We start from the raw sequence: 17110 nt of genomic DNA on the forward strand, positions 1-17110 counted from the left end.
TTATTTTACTTAAAGATAGTTATAGTTAAGAAATGCTTCCTAAAAATCGATCCAACATCTTTTGCTTTTAAAGATTTTTAACCCCAACCCCATATATAAACATACATTCCTCTTGGTTTTACCTCTTGAGGTCAAACAGAATAAGTCTAATCATATTATATTATACGTGTGTATATATATATATGTATATATATATATAATATATAAAGTGTGAGTAAAACAAACCCAGTAGATTGAGTCTCTAATGAACTAGCTTTCGCTGAATTGCTAAAGCTGATTGTTAAATTTTCAATGTAAGCTTTTACACCTTGGAATTGGTAAATTCTGCAAATCAGGACTTGATTTATTATTTTCATTGACTGTCAAGATTTAAGAATGGGTTAACATTGCAGATTAAATTTAAAAGTATGTGCCTATCTCCTCAGCCCAATTATTAAACATTAACCCACACACCTTGGTATTGCTCTATAAACATTCCAAGGTCACTTAACTCTGGACCTCAGTTTCTCATCTGTAAATTGGGCAAGTTAGGCTCTGAGGTCCCTTCCAGATTTTAACTCTAGGATCCTATGATCACCTATTTCACCAACAGTACTAGTAACTGGGCTTTTTTGCACTTCCCTTAGGTCTGAAGGTGGTGTATGTAAAGGGGCTACAGTTGGTGTACTTCTGGATCTGAATAAACATACCCTGACCTTCTATATCAATGGGCAACAACAGGGTCCTACTGCCTTTGACCATGTGGATGGAGTCTTCATGCCAGCTGTCAGCCTCAACCGAAATGTCCAGGTATGGTGAATTCTTTGGATCCCAAACTGATCTGGAGACTCCATTCAAGGAGTCATTTATAAATAAAGTCCTCCATTATTCCAGCCCTTACAGTAGTATTTTATGTCAATCCTTGGAAGTTCTTGATGATGGAAGGAAATGATGCTTGACACACATTCTGGTTGTGGTATCCCTAGAGAGGAAGGCAATGTCTGTTTCTAAATCCGTTGGCTTATGAGCAGGAGCAAAAGAAACACATTGATGTTTCATTTCACTGGGGCTACTTACCTGTGAAATTGAGCTGGGAAAGTTGGAACAGGTGATAGAATGTTTTCACTTCTAAGACTGTATTTCTTATAAAATAAATAAAATTAAATATAATTTAATAATGAAGGTAAATATTTACATAAATTAAAAGTATAACGATAAATAATATAAAATATAAAAGTAAATAAAATTTAAAAATAAAGCCACTATTTCTCTGGTTATATAGACCTTCCTGAGACCTGACTTTTAATTGTATGCCTTAGAAGTCCTGATATGCTACTTCACGTGCTTGTCCTTTAAGGGTGCTGTACAGAAGGAAAGAATGAGCAGATGGATGTCTTCTCTAATCCCCTCCTTCCCTACCACCTTTCCTATGACTCTCACGTGGACTAGCAGGAGAACATTTATTTGTTCAACAACCTCTAGTGCTGAATGCAAGCCTCAGGTGAATGATGATGGCATGTGCAGGTCAAAGTCCATCAGGTACAAGGTTAGAAGGATATCCTCAGGGATCATTGGGACAGAGGAGGTGGAAGTGAAAGGTTGAGTGTGGGCCCAACCTTTACCTAGACTCATAGCTCCTACTACATTTTATGCTACTCTTATGGAGAAAATAGAGAGATATGGATTCGATGATATTATAATCAAAGGGATCCAGAGCTGATTGGAATGTCGAACTCAAAAAATAGCTGTTCAACAGGTTCAGTGTCAATGTGGCAGATCTCCATTGTAGTGCTTGAGGGATCTCTGCTTATCCTTGTGCTGTTAAATTTTTTTTTATCAGTGATCTCGACAGGGGCATAGCTGATAGGCTCATCAAGTTTGCAGGTAGCCCAATTTGGTTGGAATAGCTAAAAAAGAGAATGACAAGGTCCAAAAGGATCTTGTCAGACTAAATCACTGGGCTGAATCTAATGAGACAAAATTCAATAAGGAAAAAGGTAAAGTCATACTTGAATGAAAAAAAAAAAGCATCACAAGTATAATGTAGGGCAGTCCTGGTTAAACAATAATTGATTCCAAATAGTAGACAGTAATTCATTCCAAAAAGAATATGTCCATTTTATTGGCCAAAGCCTCGATAAGAATTGATAAGAATCAGCAGCACACAGTAAGTAAATGGTGAGCGGGTTCATTTTTTTAAAAGACTGAAACACTTGCATGAAATTATGAAGAGTAAAATGAGCAGAATGAAGAGAATGTTGTATATGACAATAGAAATATTATTGGAAGAATAATTGTGGGTGTCCATCTCTAGAAAAAGAACTAATGACATGATTTTACATATACATATATATTTTTAGTCAAATGATGTATTCTCCGGTGTAGAGTAGGGAGAGAGGAAGGGAGACACTTTGGATCTTTAATGTAACAAAAATAAATAAATCAAAAAGAATCAGCAGCATGATGTGGCCACCAATAATTCTATTTCAATCTTGGACAGCATTATAGGAAAAAAAGAGGCCTAAAGATGAAAGGTCCTGGATTCAAATGTGGCCTTAGATACTTCCTAGCTGTTCGACCCTGGACAAGTCACTTAACCCCAACTGCCTAGCCCTTATCACTTGTATGTCTTAAAACCTATACTTGGTATCAATTCTGAGATAGAAAGTAAAGGTTTAAAAAAAAAGAGGCAATGAGTTTCCCATCCTTAGATGTCTTCAGGAAGAAGCAGGATGGACACTTGTCAGGTATGTTATAATGGGGATTCTTTTTATGTATGTATTGGACTACATGGCCAACAGAGTCCCTTCTACCTCTCATATTCTTGGATGCTTTCCACAGTTGAAGCAGAACTGTTCTCTCGTGCTTACATCTCCAGAATTGTCTTTGGAAACGGGACAGATTTAAGTCTGCAATGCAAAGCAATCAATCAACAAATATTTATCAAGGATTTATCATCTACTGAGGCTGGAGATCATAGAAAAAAAAAGCAAAAAGAGTTTCTGTCCTCATTTTAACTATTACTTTTTAATTTAATTTAATTTGTTATTAATTGATTAATAACAATTTAATTTAATTTCACATATTCATTATAACAACTATTTTAAACATCTTGTTTGGAGCAACAGCTCTACCCATCGTCATCCCCTTTTCTTTCTCTAGGTCACCCTGCACACGGGACTGGAGGTGCCGTTGAATCCCAGGCAGCAAAAACTGTCTGGCAACTGAAATCTCAGCTTTTGACCCAAGATCTTCCCTGAGAGAAGCCCGCCATCCCTCTCTTCAAAATGAGCACAGAATATGTTCTGAGTAACCCAAAATGGTCAAATGAGGAGGGCAGCCCAGTAGCCACTGAAGACAATGTAAAAAAACTTTTCACGATGGAGAATCAGGCATGAGTCTCCTCATCACAAGTCCCTTTTCATGTGTAGATGTGGGTGTGTGATCTATACATTTATCCTGGTAGCCTCACTTTTCCATAGCAGAGCTCTGTAGGGTGGGATGGGACCCTGGGGAGGCTGAGATGAAGCTATTTCTCCGGGAACCTCCGAAGTCAGAATTCCTTTTCCTAATGATGAAAAAGGAAACTGTAGAAAGGGGCATGAGATAGCAAGTCTAGGTTGTATGTGTAGTTTCCTGTAACTCGTTTTGAAATAGGAATTAGTTTGTTGGTTTTCCATTTCCTGGTTCTGAGAATGATACTACCAGAAAGGGCAATGACTGCTGTTTAATTCTCAGTATTAGAGGGAATATGTTGGGCATTTTGCCTTTTCTTCTGAGATGCCCTCGCTTCTTGGCAGTCCCAAGACCGATGGATGCTTGGAATAGGAGAATCATTCCATATAGCCAACATCTCCAATTTCTTCCTTCAGGAGGCTACAGTCTATTACCTGGTACCTACAAGTATCAGTCTAGTCTAATAATGCAATTTATTTATTTTTTTTAAATTAAAATCCTTACCTTCCATCTTGGAGTCAATACAGTGTATTGACTCCAAAGCAGAAGAGTGGTAAGGGCTAGGCAATGGGGGTCAAGTGACTTGCCCAGGGTCACACAGTAATAATACAATTTTTTTTTAAAAAAAAACCTTACCCTCTGTCTTGGAATTAATACTGTGTGTTGGTTCCAAGGCAGAAGAGTGGTAAAGGCTGGGCAATGGAAGTTAAGTGACTTACCCAGGGTCACACAGCTAGGAAACATCTGAGGTCACATTTGAACCCAAGACCTCCAGGCCTGGCTCTCATTCCACTGAGCCACCTAGCTACACTCTAATAATGCAATTTTAAAAAACATTTATTAAGCACCTACTGTTTGCATAATATAATACCTTGTCCACAAAGCAATCCAGAGGATTGAGGAAAGAATAGATCCTGGATTCTAACCTTTCTATTAATTTATTCTGAATTTCACAGAATGGCACACAATGTAGGGCAGAAATGGTAAACAGTAATTGAATCCAAATAGAAAGCAGTAATTAATTCCAAAAAGGCTATGGACATTTCATTGAGTCAAAGCCTTGATAAGAATCAGCAACATGTATTAGGAAATAAAAAGCAGGTTAAGTGTAAAAAAATAAAATGAAAAGAACTTGTAGTATCTAACTCATCTGTATTCTAGTCTTTGCAACTCTCTCCTTGACTAAGATCTAACACACCCACGAGTGCGCACATCCACTGAGGAAATCTACCTAAATAGCCTAATGAAAACACTAGTGTTTTCCTGAAAACCTATATTGAACAAATCACAATGTATCCCCAGGTGGAATATCCTTCCTGGAAATTAAGTTCCAATCAATAATGTGCTGGGAGATGTCTAACAACTAGCTCTCTAAGGGGAAAAAAATATGCACAAAACACTTTTAAGTTCGATCTTAATTATTAACATTTTCTCCATCACTTTAAGTCTAGACAATCAACAAAATAATAAATCAAGCCTTGATTTTCAAGCATTTGCTGATTTCTAAAGTGTAAATGCTCACTAAAAAATGTAACAATCAACTCTCACCCCTATTTCCAATTGTCAGAGAAAAAAGGAGCTCCGTGTTCTTTTGCAAGGAATCCTTCTGTTCCTCATTTGAAGCTGCCAGGGCCTAACATATAGTAGATGCTTAATAAATTCCAGAAAATTTATTGATCACCCTCTATCCTAGCTAAGAAAAATATAAAATTTCATTGTTCTGGTTACTCATGTTTCTCCTTGGAGGAGAGCAGGTTGGAACAATATTTTTTGGTCTTACTTGTAAGACTCTCTTAGAAAAAAGCTGGGAAAGAAGTAAGTGGAGATCAGTTGGCCTCAGGATTGCCTTTCCTAGCAAGGTCATACTCAGAGTCACAAGATGTAAAACTCGGGGTTCACGATAGGACTTCTTACCACTCCATACTCATTTGTCTCAAAACCTAAGCCTACAGGCAAAAAGGCCAATGAAGTCAAAAAAAGTTTTTCCCTGGTGGGGAGTAATAGGGACTCTACAATGGCTGATCCACTGGTGAGGGTAGGAAATGGGTCAGTCATACTTTTGAACTTTAAATTAAACTGGGACCTTGATGGTATGTGAGATGCGTAGTATCCCCAGTCACTGCAAAAGAAGCAAATGAAACTCTGGGATTGCACCCTTTCTTCCAGTACCAAAAAGCTGGACATGTTGGAGACATTCCAGACATTCAGATGCCATGGTAAGTGGCTGCCTCATACTCTTCACCGGGGAAGCCAAATACTGGCTTAGTTTCAGGAGGTTACTCACTCCAGGATTCCCAGACCACTATAAGCCTGTACCAAATCAAACACCCGTTCCCAGGGAGCACATTTTTTTTTTCTCTCAGAACTTTTGTCTCTAATCTGCCCATCTCAGACACCGTCACTAGATGGAATGTTCTCAGAAGTACCGCATGAGAGGCAAATGCAACCCCTCAGTATCATCCAATTTACAGTTGAATTTCGTCAAGGTGACCAGGTCATAACTAGATTCCTGGTAGCAGTAGATGATACAGGTAGCTCTGGGGGGCAAGACTACATTTAACACTTTGACCCTTTCCGTGGGCCAGATTTTCAGCTATTTGCCCTGTTGCCTGATTCTCATTCTTTGCATACTCACTCATCTAGAAGCACAGCTAATGAATTCACTATTTTTTCCATGATACTCAAACCAAGCCTGTCCATAGGCTTGTGCCCAGAGGTAAGTCTGCAGATTGTAGTCACATCGTCATCTCCTTTGCCTGAATGGGTTGCCAAAAATTGGGTACCACCTTGGAAAGCATGTTATCTGCCCATCGTGTGGACAAGGAGATCATTGAGGAATCAAAAGCAGTAGTCAAGACGGAGGAAATTTCTAGTGACACTAGAACCTTTGGGAAGAAGATGGCACAATGGGTATGTCTGAGAAGTAAAGCAAGGTAAGAATCTTGACTTACCCATAACCAGATTTCTTCCTAGCCCTCGCCCTACCATCCAACAGAGACATGCACTTTTGCATCAAGAATGCAATGAAGGAAGCAACATAAATAAGCAATTCCATCTGGTAGCAACAAGTGATTTTTCTTTACTTTTCTTGAAGAGTATGTTTTATTAGACTTCTTATTTTTAAAGTTGAGGGCTAACCTATCTGCTGGATCTCTTCTTACTTTAATGTATGAGCCGAAACCAACTGTGTTTTTATTAGGTTCTAGATTCTTATTTATATACTAGGTTTCTTACTAACCACCGGTTGATGCTGTGCAGGTTTTGATCTTTTATTCAGTGGAACCAACAAGCCTACCTCATGCTTCCAGATTCTTGAATACTCCTGAGGAACCCTCTCATCCTGCATTCTTCACGAAGAGGAAGAATGGGATAGGCATTGGATGGGATTGTTGTGACTAAACTACCACTGAACTTTGTCCTAGAAAATATCTTCTTTGCAACTTAACATCTGAGCTCAACAGTTTCCAAGAAAGAGGAAGGTATTTCCTCCTTTGACAGTTTCTGAGTAAGTCTGTTTCCTGCCAGACCTTTTGAGAGAATGTCAGGCAGAAGAAATTTTGCTCTTGACTATGTGAGGTCTTTAACTCTGTTTCTCTCTTTCCCATTGCTCAAGTAGGGACTGCGATGTCCCTGATTGCAAATTGCTTCTGGGGATCATGGCTCTGGGTGGATTTTCCAGGAAGAGCCAGTGAAAATGAACAAAAAATTTCTTTTCTGTGGTATCAGAAGATGGAAAGAATGGCAGATTCTACATTCCCGCCTCATGTACGTTGGCAAACAGTTTCCATTGTGACAGACACACAGCTTCCTTTGAAAAAGATGAGAACAAACCACTAGGGACTAATTTGTCTTCAGATGTATCTGAAACAATTTCAAACGAACAAAAAGCAGCATGTGAAAGAGCAGAGGTTTTCTTCTTTTCCTAAACCAGGGCCAGTAAGAAGTCAAGCAGAATGTTTTCAGTGATGTCCAAAACTGAAAGAGATTAAGTTTCTGGGATCAGCCAATGACGACAGTTAAACTAGATTGCTTCAACAAGCCATCAGTTCCCCACTTTTGGAGATAGTGATGGCATTTAATCAAGAGAAATAATAATGTATGTGAAGCACTTTGTAAACTATTATTATTTCTTGTGGCCACTGGCTAAGGGCCAGACTGGATCCACCAGGACATCCTACACAGAGTCTAAAACCTGTGGCTTGAGGGAAAGAAGAATGAGGTAGAAATCAGCTCTTTAGGGTTCCTTCAAAAACTAAAAAAATCCTTGATTTTATCTATTTTTGGTGCAGATTACAACCCTACCATGCCTTAGGAAACAGTCCTTTTGAATTACTATGGACAAAAAACTTTACCTGATAGCCAACTTCTAATGAAAAGCCTTTCTACCCTTGGGCTGGACCTCAGACAATAGGCAGTCTGTCAGGCGATAAAAGAATTTGTATCAGAAATCTTTCCAGTATGGTAGGACCAGCTAAAACATATATTGTAATTGTAAGTCTTTTCCACCCAGGATGTAGCATTGGAGTAGTACTTTAGGGGATGGAGATAGTTATTGCTTGGATTAATAGGAGGATTTTTGTAGGCTAATAGCCCTCTCTCCCAGCTTTCTTTAACCCAAGTTCAAATCAATGAAGGTACATAGTGCCTGACTTCCCAGAGACAGAGGAGAAGAGAGGTATGGAGGAATCAGTGAAGTTTGTACTGCTTTGTGAATTAATATCAGAAAAGGAGAGAGAGAAAAGGACTTTTCTAGCACCCATAAGTACTAAGCCCACCTCTCTCTATTTAAAAAACAAAAAAGGAAGCTGAAAATGCCTAAGTCTTGGTGGCTTTGATAAAAAGAAAATTACATGGAGGCTGGAGAGAAACTAGTGCCTAAAACTTGACCTTTTGGAAACGCTTCCTTCTAATTTTTCCTCTTAGCACCCTTCCTGGGTCCTTTGCTATATGCCTTCTCCTAAATTTTACCTCCCCTTCCCCCGGTGTTTGAGTGTAGAAGATGAGTAGAGAAGCCAACCTTCCATGACCAGCACCTCAAAATGAAAAATTTAATAAAATGGATGGGGTTGTACTTCCTCTTTCATTTCCTCTTCAAAGCAATGTCCAGTTTATTGAGAACAAGGACAGATGCCAGAAGGAGGGGCAAGTCTGCACCACTCATCTTTGTCTCTGGGGCATTTAAAAAGAAAAGATAGTGAGTCATTCCTGCAGTCCAGTGGACTCCTAGGTCTCAGGATAGAATTATATGGAGTTATTGTAATTGTCTCTCATCAGAGTCTCTATTGTTTTCCTATATGACAATGTCATCCTTTGTACATAAAAACAAAACAAAACCAACTTTCAAAAGTTTATAATAGGCCAGCTATGAAATCAACTTAATCCTATGAAGCAGAGTTTAGTGAGAAAGGATGAAATTTGAAATAGTGTGAAATATTAAGGATCCCATTTTCCATTGTAAATAATGTTACCCTAAAGTAGTTTTAGCATATTCAGTGGTGATACTGTTTCTTTCTTTCTTTCTTTCTTTCTTTCTTTCTTTCTTTCTTTCTTTCTTTCTTTCTTTCTTTCTTTCTTTCTTTCTTTCTTTCTTTCTTCCTTTCTTTCTTCCTTTCTTTCTTCCTTTCTTTCTTTTTTTTAACACATCTCTGAAAGCTTCCTAGACCTTGATCTGACAAGGTCAACTATTACATATGATCTTGCTTTACTTCTCTTTTCTGTTCTGAAGTTTATAAAACCACTGAATCCAACATAAAGATGTAGACAAAGGTAACTAGGCCACAATGTAACTGATTAAAACATTTTAGATCCTGCCTGAGCCCAACAATCCCCAACTTTCCCTGGGCAAAATGCCTTATAAGAGACCTGGGTCTATTACCAAGAGGAAGGGCACTTCTTATACATCCCCTATCATTTTCTAGGGACAGCTATGTGGGCCAATGGATAGAGAACAGGTCCTAGAGTCAGGAAGATTCCTCTTCCTGAATTCAAATCCAGTTTCAGCCACATACTCTCTGTGTGACTTTGAGTAAGTCCCTTAAATTTCAGAAAGTCACTCAGTTTCTCCATTTGTAAAATGAACTGGAGAAGGAAATGGCAAATAACTCTAGTAACTTTGCAACAAAAAAAAAAAGGAAGGGGGATCATGAAGTCATTCACAACTGAAAAATGACTAATCATTCTCACTGTTCTAAGTGCTCTGTGCCCTCTACTTTATCAAAACCTACTCTTAAAAAAAATTAGAATCTGTCTTTCATTCTAGTAGCCAAATATACACTCAGTCAATATATGATAAGTCTGGCTCTGGTACCACACCGTCTGCTTCCTCTTCCCAGGTTCCTGTGAATATGGGTGATGGATAAAATATTCTTTGGAGGTAGAATTTGTGAATATTGTAAAATATAATTATTAGGCGCCTTGCCATACCATCCCTGGAGTTTCTTATATGGCCACTCTAACCATGCTGCCTCATATGCAAAGTAATGAATTGGACATTTTTTCCATAGTAACCCAGGAAGCCTAACCTGAAATAGCTGTAATGTTTGTCATTTTATGTAATCTAGCATCAGCATCAAAATGGAGTTTTCCACTGTATTTCAGTTTCTACTAACTCTAAGGGAAGAAATTTAGTGAGGTAGATCTAGAACCTTAAACAAAAGGGACAGTGTTAGACCCCCTACAACCTCAGGAGATGCTCCCTGACCATCCTATCCTACCCCACCATACTTCACCATCCATAAAAAATTGAGCCACTAGCTTTAGAATGAAAACAGAGTTCTTGGATTTCCCTGAAAAGGGAGGTCAGTGACACAGGAAAAGACAGGGGCTTCAGCTAGTTAGAAAGGAACATTTTTGAACATGGTTGGAAAACAAACAGCAAATAGAAGAACTATATTGTCCCTAAGGGGTGTTCTCTGAAATTTTCTTTTCCTTTAAAAAAGTAGAAAGTTGTGTTTGGGGTTTTTTTTTTGTTTGGTTTGTTTTGCTGTGGTAGCATCTCTTGGGGTTCCTTTTTAAACATAAAGGAATCAAAACAGCTCAAACTGGAAATTAACTAAAGAAGACATGAAGTGATAGTATTTATTTTCCAAGGTTCCAGGTCCTAACTACAGGTTTCTGAAGTTGCAACTTTTCACTCTGGTTCTGTTGCTGACTCACTGTGAAGGTCCCAGGCAAATTATTTAATCTCTCTGTGCCTCATTCTCACCATCAGTAATATGGGACAGTGTAACCTACCTCTACTGGCTAAGAGTGAATGGTCAGCCAGTTAATGCGTATTAAGCACCTATGATGTGTCAGGCACTACACTAAGCATGGAGAATACAAAGAAAAGTAAAAGGTAGTCCCTGCTCTCAAGGAACTCACAGTCTAATGGGTGAGACAACAAAGAAACAACTATATACAAGCAAGCTATATGTATAAGATAAGTTAGAAATAATCAACAAAGAGAAAACACTAGAATTAAAGGGGATAAGGAAAGAAAATGGGATATTAGTTAGTACTTGAAGAAAGTTGGGGAAGCCAGGGGGCAGAAATGAGAATGAAGAACATTTCAGGCATAGAAAACAGACAGTAAAAATGCCAGAAGTCTGGAGATGGAGTACCTTCTTCAAGGAACAGCAAGAAGCCTTAAAAAATAAAATTAAAATTGAAAAGGACTATCCAATGTCTCTGAAACCTTTGCTAATAACTTTCTCTTCAGAATAGTTGATTGTACAGGGTTTGTCACTGATCCAATCTCCCATCAAGTTTCTCTGGTGATCAGCAGTGTAATTTTGTAGGATGGCTGGCCTGGTTTGGGGCATAAATAGGCCTACTTTAACTACTAAAAAATCCCAAGTGCTCTGGCTTTAAGAGGGGCCAATTTTAATGAGTCACCTTGTACAAGTGTTATAAGCATCAGTGTTCTCATTGTTAGCCATCAAGGCATTAAATGGGCAGAAACCCTTGTGGGTCATTGGAAGAGATGGGTCAGAACTTCTGCCTCTTTCACTTAAGATTTTTGCTCTCTCTCTCTCTCTCTCTCTCTCTCTCTCTCTCTCTCTCTCACACACACACACACACACACACACACACACACACACACACACACACATACAGATAGGCCTTTTTTTTAGAATTGAGGTCCTCACATACAGTGAACAGCCTTACACACAAGTGGTGTCTGGACATAGTACAAAATGCAAACTGAACCCAAATCTAAAAGGTAGTCACTTTAAGAGTATTAAGATGTTTATAGGTAATTGATAAATGTCTGAACTTCCACTGAACAATCTCCAATGGGAGTATACTGGCTCTTTAAATGAATTAAGCTGTTTCTAAGTAGATAAGGGAATCGGGAGATTAGTCACACTGTGGTTTCTTCTGTGAGCATCTATTTGTATTTTCCTAAACAGTCAAAGTTCATCACCTGTGGATGTCGCATGCTATACTTGAGGATAAAACCATGAGGCTGAGTCCCAGGATAGGCCTCAGGCTCAGGAAAGATATTTCTGGTAGGTGTTAAGCATAAACAAGACTGGGGCCACCTCAGTGTTGGGGGTTGAGAGGAGGAGTGGGATTTGGATGGAGAGAAGAAAGGAACTATGGTGGTTATGAATTCCTACTCTTCCTTTCAACATTACACACTAGGCTTTCTCAATCAGCAGTGATGGAAGCACAGCCAAGAGGCACCATGGGGCAAAGCAAGAGAGTTAAAATGCATGAAATAGAATTGCTGCCTTTGCACCAAACTATTGTATGAAGCATGAAAGATGTTAGTTTAAATGTTGGCAAAGGAACTTAAAAAGTAAGAAAAAGCATTGTGTCTTGTTTGGTTGTTCAAAAAAAAATTTTTCCCCCATTTCTCTTTACTCATCCTTGTTCCTCCTATAGTGTGGTCACTTTCTGTTGTTCATTTTTGGGAGTTATTGACAATTGTTGGTTCCATCTGTGCTCATGTGTCACTGGAGACAGGAGGAAAGGAAAGAAAACTTTTTTCTAATTTTTGTATCGGTAGCTGCAAACATTTGTATTTTTTGAATTGGAAACACAAGTGTTTTTTGGTCTTTTGGGGTTGGCTAAATTTTATGTATTACTTTTTGGAAAATCTAAGTTTTACCACTGTCTTAACCAGATTTGAAATAAATTCTTTTGACACTGCCAATAACCTGAGGAAGGTGTGGTCTATGATTATTACTCAGCTTTGAATTTCTCTCTAGTTTTCTTTCGGTTTGAACTCTTTCTGCTAGTTCATCCAAGAGGTCACCAGCTGGAGGAGAGAGATGGATGAAATAAGAATGGTACCCTATACCTAAACATAGTTATGATAATTACTTCTGCGGGTATTTGAAGTTGTCGGCTTCTTTTACTTAACAGTAAATTAGTAGAGTCAATGCTCCTTTTCTCCAACACAGAGAATTTAGAGAAGTTCCTTCTATGTGTCTTCTTCATCTGTGGCTACTGAAGAAGCAGGGGCTGCAGCACCTGTAGGGACAGCTGCCAGGTTGCATCTTTACAAGAGTTGCTCACCTTGATAGTAGCATAAGACCAAGCTAGAAGCAAGACAGGAGGGCAGAGGGGCACTGCTATTCCTATGGTCTTTGGTCTACCTCCACCAGAGTCTGAGGAGAGGTGATGTTCAAGGAGGTTTGACCTGCCTGCCATATATATCTTCTGCCTTTTCCTTAAAATGCCTTGCCTGTTCTTCAGTGACAGGTGATATTGGTTTTAATATTCTGTGGTTATCAATGCAACAATCAGACCGTCAATCTATTCTTTCATTCTTGCCTCATGACTAGCCCACTTCTTTTACCAATTATACATTTTCATGAGTAATATCTTTTACACCATCTCTTGCATGCAAATCATCATTGGATAATGTGCCTAGTAAGACCCACTATGAATCTCCTTGTGGTCCTTTGGATCCCTGGAAATTTTGATTCTTTGAAGATTATAGTGTTCTATGATTTGTGACCATCTAAAATCTATACTACAGCCACTTTCTGTTTATAGGAATAAGAGCAGGTAAAAACTTGCCACAGATGACTGGTAAAGATGCTATGATTTGATGAGTGGACTTTAAGAGTGTCTTATCACTGGATAGGTGAACCCTCCAAGTTCCTCTAGCCACAATGTCCCATTCAAAGGGAAGTGGTCTGAGCCCTGCAGCCATATTGAGTCCTCTAGATTGGGTGTCATCTGGAACAAGAAAAGCCTCACAAGCAGGAATGTGCTAGTGTTGGTTGAAAACAAACCAAAACATGAAAAAAAGTTTCAGAAAGACATTTATTAGGTTGTCCAGCAGAGGGGAGAACCAAAATAGATGACATGCTTCCCCTAGTCTCTGTAGGTTCTATATTACATAGAATTTAAACAAAGGAACAAGGAAACAACAGCTGTTTGGCCAACATATAGGCAGTTAAGACCTTTGGTTAATTGAAATGTATGATGGGAGGAAACTCCTTATATTACTTTAGCAATCTCTAGTTCCTTTGCAAGGTTTCTGGGGTCACTGACACCTATACATCCTGGTTAAGGAAAAAGCCTGATCTCAAACAATGTAATGAAGGTTTCCCACACTGGCAAATACTTAACTATATCTTTCCCCAAGAAAAGGATGCACAGCATACTTTTAACCTGAATCTGTGATGTTATATTTTCAAAGTCACTTTTTTTGCCTTTATGTTTTTGTTAGCACTAAAATTCCCAAGTATCTCCAGCTCTTCCCTCCCTCCCCACTTTAGAGAAGGCAATATTTGACAAAATATACATATGTATGTTTGTATACACAAATGTATATCTAAAACTATGTCTTGCTTGTTTCTCTTTATCAGTTCCTTCTCTGAAGATGGCCATGCACAAGTTGTTATCCAAATAATACTCATGTTGCCAAATATAATGTTCTCTCGGTTCTGCTTATTTCATGATTTCATGTAGGTCTCTCCATGTTTTTTAAAATTAACCTGTTCATTAAGTATTTCATCACAATCATATGTTTCAACTTATTTAGCCATTCCCCCATTGATGGGCGTTTCCTCGGCTTCCAGTTCTTTGCTACTACAAAGAGAGCTGCTATAAATACTTTTAAACATAGTCTTTTCCCCTGATTACCTTAGGAAACAAACCTAATAGTGGTATTGCCAAGTCAAGAGGTATACAAAGTTTTATAACTCTTTGGGCACAACTCCAGATTGTTCTCCAAAATGCCTGGATAAATTCCCAGTTCCACCAACACATATTGGTGTCCCCATTTTTCCACATCCCCTTTGTAGGATTTCAGGTATAATGACTCATGAGAGTATTAAAGACATATTCAAAAGCTGACTCTAATGAGCAAAGTGCTCATGGACCAGATTTATGGATATATTTCTAATATTTCACATGATTGATTTCTGAATCCTTAAATTTGATTGGGGCTCAAATTTTGTGGAACTCAAACCTCTCCCACTGTCTCCAGGCTGGAAGATGGGCAAGCAAATTCACTAGCTTCTTTGTAATGCAAAAGACCTACACTCAGCATCTGAATGAGATGGTGCCAGTGTGCAGAAGGAAGAAGGACCTTCAAATGAACTTCTGGTCTGGGCATTGGCTATTCCATTGTCTTAGGATCCATCTCTTTTATCTTGTTGTTGATTACCAATTTGTTGCTAATATTTCTGCCATGACAACTGTTTGATTGACATCCCATATCCCCCATTCCTATTTTCCTTAATAAAGGTAATTCTGCTCAGTCACTCCAGAACCTCTGAACTCTGACCATCTAAGGAGCTGACAGGCTGAATGTGATGCTGATGACTCCTGTGTCTCTGTGTCTATTTTCTCTCTTTATGTCCTTCCTACCTTAATCTTTAACCCTTCCACCCACATTCCCCCAGTTCCTGGTTTCCCTTCCAGGTGCTCAAACCCACGCAAGATCTTGTAGCAGCAGGCTACTAAATCCTCCAACATTTGTCATTTGCCAAAACAAACCCTGGAACTACATGAACAAAATTATAAAAACAAATAGTCATATTTAAATAATTGGAGAAATATTCATTGTTCATGGGTGAGCAAAGCCAATATAATTAAAATGACAGTCCTACCCAAACTAATTTACTTTTTTTTAAAAATCCCTTACCTTTCACCTTAGAATCAATACTATGTTTTGGTTTCAAGGCAGAAGAGTGGTAAGTACTATGCAATGGGGATTAAATAACTTGCCCAGGGTCACACAGCTAAGTAGTGTTTGAGGTCAGATTTGAACCTAGGACCTCGGGCCTCTAGGCCTGGCTCTCAATCCACTGAGATACCCAGCTGCCCCCCTAATTTGCTTATTCAATGCCAACTCAATTAAGTTACCAAAAAAATTATCTTATTGAAGTAGAAAAAATAGCAAAATTCATTTGGAAGAACAAAAGGTCAAGAATATCAAAAGAATTAATGGAAAAAAATGTAAAGGAAGAAGGTCTAACAGTACCAAATTTTAGACTATTATAAAATAGTAATTATCAAAACTCTCTGGTTTTGGTTAAGAAATAGAAAAGATCATTGGAATAAGACAGACATAAAACAAACAGTAGTAAAAGTTTATAGTAACCTTGTAGTAATGAGAATGTGAGCCTTTCTTTTGGATGAAGAAATCAAAGCTACGGATAGCTGTATGAAAAAAATGCTCTAAATCATTATTGATTAGAAAAATGCCAATCAGAACAACTTTGAAATATCATCTCACACCTATTGATTAGAATGATAAATGAGCAAAATAACTAAGTCACTTTCTTAAGTCTCTACAATCAACAAACAATAAATCAAGTCCTGATTTATAGCATCTGCCAGTTTCTGAAGTATAAATGCTCACACTGAAATTTTATTTATTTATTAAGCCCTTACCTTCTGCCTTAGAACTAAGTATTGGTTCCAAGGCAGAACAGTAAGGGCTAGGCAATTGGATTAAATGACTTGCCCAGGATTTCCAGTATGACCCTGCCATAAGTCTCTGTGGTCTACCGTAGTGCTTCCAAGTCAGTCTTCAAGTGTCTGAACCCCAAGAACAGGAAAATAACAACAGTCACAATATCCAAGAGAGACTTGGCTCCTAGATCACTCCTGCTACAGGAGACATTCTTTCACCTCACTTCTGTCTCCTTCCAGCCCTGAATCTTTACCTTGGCTTTTCTTATTATAGTCTCTAGCATAAGTTCACATCAGCCCTAGCCAGGCTAATGTCCTCTGGATCCCGAAGCTATGCTGGAAGCATCCATGAATGCCCTTAGCTGGAAAATTTAGTTCAGAGACATATTAAACATTTCCTTTATAAGTCTAGTGTGAATCTTAATATTTACCCGGAAAATATCTCGTAGGAGAATAGCATAGATGGATGCATTCTTTTCTACCATAGCAAATATTTTATTTTGTTTAATAATTGACAAATGGCAAGCACAGTAAAATTCATCAAATGTACCACTGGAAAAATGTGGTCAGATGCTGTCCATTGAAGCATGAAATAGATACATTTCAGAAAAATAAAAGAGAATACTGATTCATTCAAGGAACATCAAACTTATAGAACTTATTATTCCAATATGCCAGGAGGTGATAAAAGCTGAAAACATAATTTTTTTTTTTTTTTAACATTTATTAATATTCGTTTTTAACGTGGTTACATGATTCATGCTCCCCTTTCCCCTTCAACCCCCCCCCCCCCCCCCCCCCCCCCCCC

At 38.4% G+C, this 17110-nt stretch overlaps 1 protein-coding gene across 2 annotated transcripts in view; it reads left to right on the forward strand.

The window, feature by feature from the left end:
• Positions 1–3207, forward strand: part of TRIM67 (tripartite motif containing 67) — an 80181-nt gene extending 76974 nt beyond the window's left edge. For both annotated transcript variants that reach the window (XM_044672612.1, XM_044672613.1), the window contains 2 exons: positions 627–789; positions 3142–3207. In XM_044672612.1, coding sequence (XP_044528547.1) covers positions 627–789; positions 3142–3207 — 229 coding nt within the window. The remainder of the gene's footprint in view (positions 1–626; positions 790–3141) is intronic.
• The last annotated feature ends 13903 nt before the right edge of the window (positions 3208–17110 follow it).

Source organism: Gracilinanus agilis, chromosome 4 (assembly GCF_016433145.1).
Source record: "Gracilinanus agilis isolate LMUSP501 chromosome 4, AgileGrace, whole genome shotgun sequence".
Lineage (NCBI taxonomy): Eukaryota > Metazoa > Chordata > Mammalia > Didelphimorphia > Didelphidae > Gracilinanus > Gracilinanus agilis.